The sequence below is a fragment of the Pangasianodon hypophthalmus genome, chromosome 23, assembly GCF_027358585.1.
Source record: "Pangasianodon hypophthalmus isolate fPanHyp1 chromosome 23, fPanHyp1.pri, whole genome shotgun sequence".
NCBI classification, from domain to species: domain Eukaryota; kingdom Metazoa; phylum Chordata; class Actinopteri; order Siluriformes; family Pangasiidae; genus Pangasianodon; species Pangasianodon hypophthalmus.
In genome coordinates, this window is record NC_069732.1 from 321928 (window position 1) to 325427 (window position 3500).

At 38.8% G+C, this 3500-nt stretch overlaps 1 protein-coding gene across 1 annotated transcript; it reads left to right on the forward strand.

Annotated features, from left to right (window-relative positions):
• The first annotated feature begins 209 nt into the window (after positions 1-209).
• Positions 210-1154, forward strand: LOC113529054 (putative gustatory receptor clone PTE03). Its single transcript, XM_026918008.2, has one exon. The coding sequence runs from the start codon at positions 210-212 to the stop codon at positions 1152-1154; it is 945 nt and encodes a 314-aa protein (XP_026773809.1).
• The last annotated feature ends 2346 nt before the right edge of the window (positions 1155-3500 follow it).

Here is a 3500-nt window from a genome sequence, read left to right on the forward strand (position 1 = left end):
ATTGATAAGCCAGATTTATGATAGCAAATGTCAGGAAGGAGGCAGGAATTTTCTTCTAGTTGCTCTCAGCAAATCACTAAGGACTACGTGTCTGGATGAGAGAGTATTAAAGTCTGTGAAGTTGATTTCCTCACCACAACTGTGGTTTATCTGCACTCTGCTCTCTGAATGACTACCATTAAATCACATGGATTACTTTACAGAAATTAATGGATTATTCTACCAATTTTACATATTTAACACTGGAAGGACATGTTGAATTAAAGCACTACAGATATCTTTATTTTATATTTACACTCACTGTCTATATAATGATTATCTGCTTTAATACTGTTATCATTTCTGTCATATTCAAAACGAAACGTCTCCATGAGCCCATGTACATTTTGATTGCTGCATTGCTTTGTAATGCTCTCCTTGGATCGACAGCTCTCTATCCTAAACTGCTCATTGATTTACTGTCTGAAAAACAAACTGTGTCTTATAAAGAGTGTTTATTTCAGGCATTTTGTATTTACACATATGGTGTATCAGAGTTCACACTGTTATCGACTATGGCTTATGACAGATATGTGTCCATCTGTAAACCATTACAATATGCAACTCTTGTAAAAATGTCCACGGTCAGAAAGCTCTTATTTTTATCATGGTTTTTGCCTTCTTGTGGACTTGGTGTTGGTGGTATTCTAGCATCCCAGCTTCAACTGTGTAAATTTAAATTGAACAGAATATACTGTGATAATTATTCAGTTGTGAAATTAAGCTGTAAAGAAACATCACTTAATAACACATATGGACTTTTTATTTTTAGCATTGCTGTATTTCCTCCAGTGATCTTCATACTTTACTCTTATGTCAGGATCCTCTCTGTGTGTTTAAAAAATTCTAAAGATTTCAGAAGAAAAGCTCTACAGACCTGTTTACCACATCTTCTCATTTTCATAAATTTTTCTGTCAACGCAAGTTTTGAAATTATAAATTCTAGACTTGAATCAAATCAAATTCCCCACATTATTGCCATGATCATGTCGGTTGAATTTTTAATCATTCCTCCTTTATTCAATCCTATTATATATGGGTTAAAACTGCAGGAGATTTATAATAATATTAAGAAAATATTTAAATGTCAAACAAGAACTCATGTTTCTTTTTAGATACTTCCTTTCCTCTTGTTTGAGATTCAAAAAAGTTACATAATGATTGTTAAATGCATGTGATTATATTAGACTGATGTCAATATGATAAGCAACAAAGTTTGAAGTTGGTATATCCATTTCACTAACATCCCGACTTCAGCTGTCTAAATATAAAGTAAGCAGAATATGCTGTCATAATTACTCAATTGTTAAATTATTCTGCAAGGAAAAATCTCTGCATAACCCATTTGGCATCTTATTTTCAGCATTGCTGTATTGCCTCTTGTGATTTTCATAATCTACTTGTATATCAAGAAACTCACTGTCTGTTTAAAGAATTCTAAAGATTTCAGTAGAAATCTTTCCTACGTCTTCTAATTTTCATCAACTATTTTGCCAATGCATGTTTTGAAATAATAAATAAGAGACTAGAATCAAAACAAATTCCCCTCATTATTGTCATGAGCCTGCCAGTTATTCCTTTAGTTCCTAGTCTAATTAATCCCATATTAAATACAGGGTGTCCCAATGTCTCCATACACAGGGGACTGTGTTTGCCAGCACCACATCGGTTGTGCCTTTCGTCGGTGGGTGTTTGTGGACATCCACTTCTCGGTTTTCAACACTTCCAGTATGTTTGAATTTGTTAATAAGTTTGGTGACAGTGTGGTGTGTGATGTGCTTGCCATGTTTCCTGTTAAAGCCCATCACAAGCTTGCGACAGCTTCCTGATCCAGCCATGAGAATGATTTCAATATGATTTCAATAGTGGACTTTGAGGAGGACAACAACCTACATGACTATAAATAAATACAGAAAGGACATTGCTCATATCACACTCTCCAGTGTCACCCAAATGAGGATAGGATCGCTTTTGAGTTTGGTTCCTCTCAAGGTTTCTTCCTCATATCATCTAAGGGAGTTTTTCCTTGCCACAGTCGCCTCAGTCGCCTCAGGCTTGCTCACTAGGGATAATTTTGTCTAACATCTAGAACTGTTTGCATGTTTTTGTTTTTGTTTCTGATTGCATGCTTTTTGTTACTTATGGTCTGTAAAGCTGCTTTGAGACAATGTTCATTGTTAAAAGCGCTATACAAATAAAATTGAATTGAATTGAATTCTTTTGTCAAAGGCATTCTTAAAGGTTATCTGAAAGAAAAAACAAAATAATTATATATCTGTCCGTGATGTCATTAAACATTGGCTATGATGATTTGGTCTTGAAGGCCATACGAATGTGTAAGTGATGTTCAAAAATATCAAGGGAAAAAGCAGTGTCGAGGCAGTTAACCCTAGCCTGACATGGCTGTGGTTACAAAACATGACAAATTGGGTGGTAGGGGAGTTATAACACAAAGGCTAGCTTTTATACTCTCCCTGAGAATTCCATCTAGAGAGGTGACTAGACAAAACCCTGAGGCACAAATGAATGGTCTGTTCTAAGCCCAGTGCTCCTTTCTGTATATATACTACTTCTGGTCACAATTACCATTGAGGGTGTAGTTGTTGGTGGAATACCACACACAGTCATTGGTGAAAAGGGAGTAGAATAGCACTCAGCACACAACGCTGTGCAATGCCAGTGTTCAGGATGAGGGTAGAGGACATGTGATTCCCACCCTAACAGACTGAGGTCTCTTGGTCATATGGAGGTGCTGATGCCCTGCTCACTGACCTTGGTGATCAGTGTTAAATGCAGAGCTAAAGTCAAAGAACAGCATTCTTTTGTATGTGGTGTTGTTGTTGAGAGGGGATGGTCAACAGCAGAAGGGTCAGCATTTGTAGTGTGCTGCCTGCTGCCTTGGTCAAAGCGATCGTAGAGGTACTTGAGCTCATCAATGAGGAAGGCACTGGTGGTTGGGAGAGTCTGTGTTGTTGGTTTATGGTCTGTGATGATCTGGATGCACTTCCACATGCATCAGTGGTCAGAGTTGTTGTGGAAGAGCTCCTCAATGCGTTTGGAAGAATGTTTAGCTTTCCTAATGCCCCTTGTCAGGTTGGCCCTGGCTCTGCTATAGCCCTCTGCATAACCAGATTTAAAAGCTGCGTTTCTTGCTTTCAGCAGAGTTCATCCACAGCTTCGGATTAGGAAAGGTTTTCACATGTTTGAGGGATGTGGCATTGTCTATACACATATTAATATGATCCAGGACAGAAGATGTGCAAGTGATCAGATCTGTGTTTGGGCCCAAGGCTGTGTGACGGCGGGCGGGCGGGTGGGCGGCCAGTGCACAAAAAACACACATCGCTCCTTGCACGACTGCCGGCGGGGTGCTGAAAGGACTTCAGAATCCCCATTGTTTTGGACAGCCGGTGTGCGCGTGGCTTCAAGTTGGAGCACTTTAATCCTCCATGGCTGGCAGC

What these genes read in the sequence shown, in the direction of transcription:
- LOC113529054 (XM_026918008.2), top strand. Translation starts at nt 210, where the DNA reads ATGGATTATTCTACCAATTTTACATATTTAACACTGGAAGGACATGTT.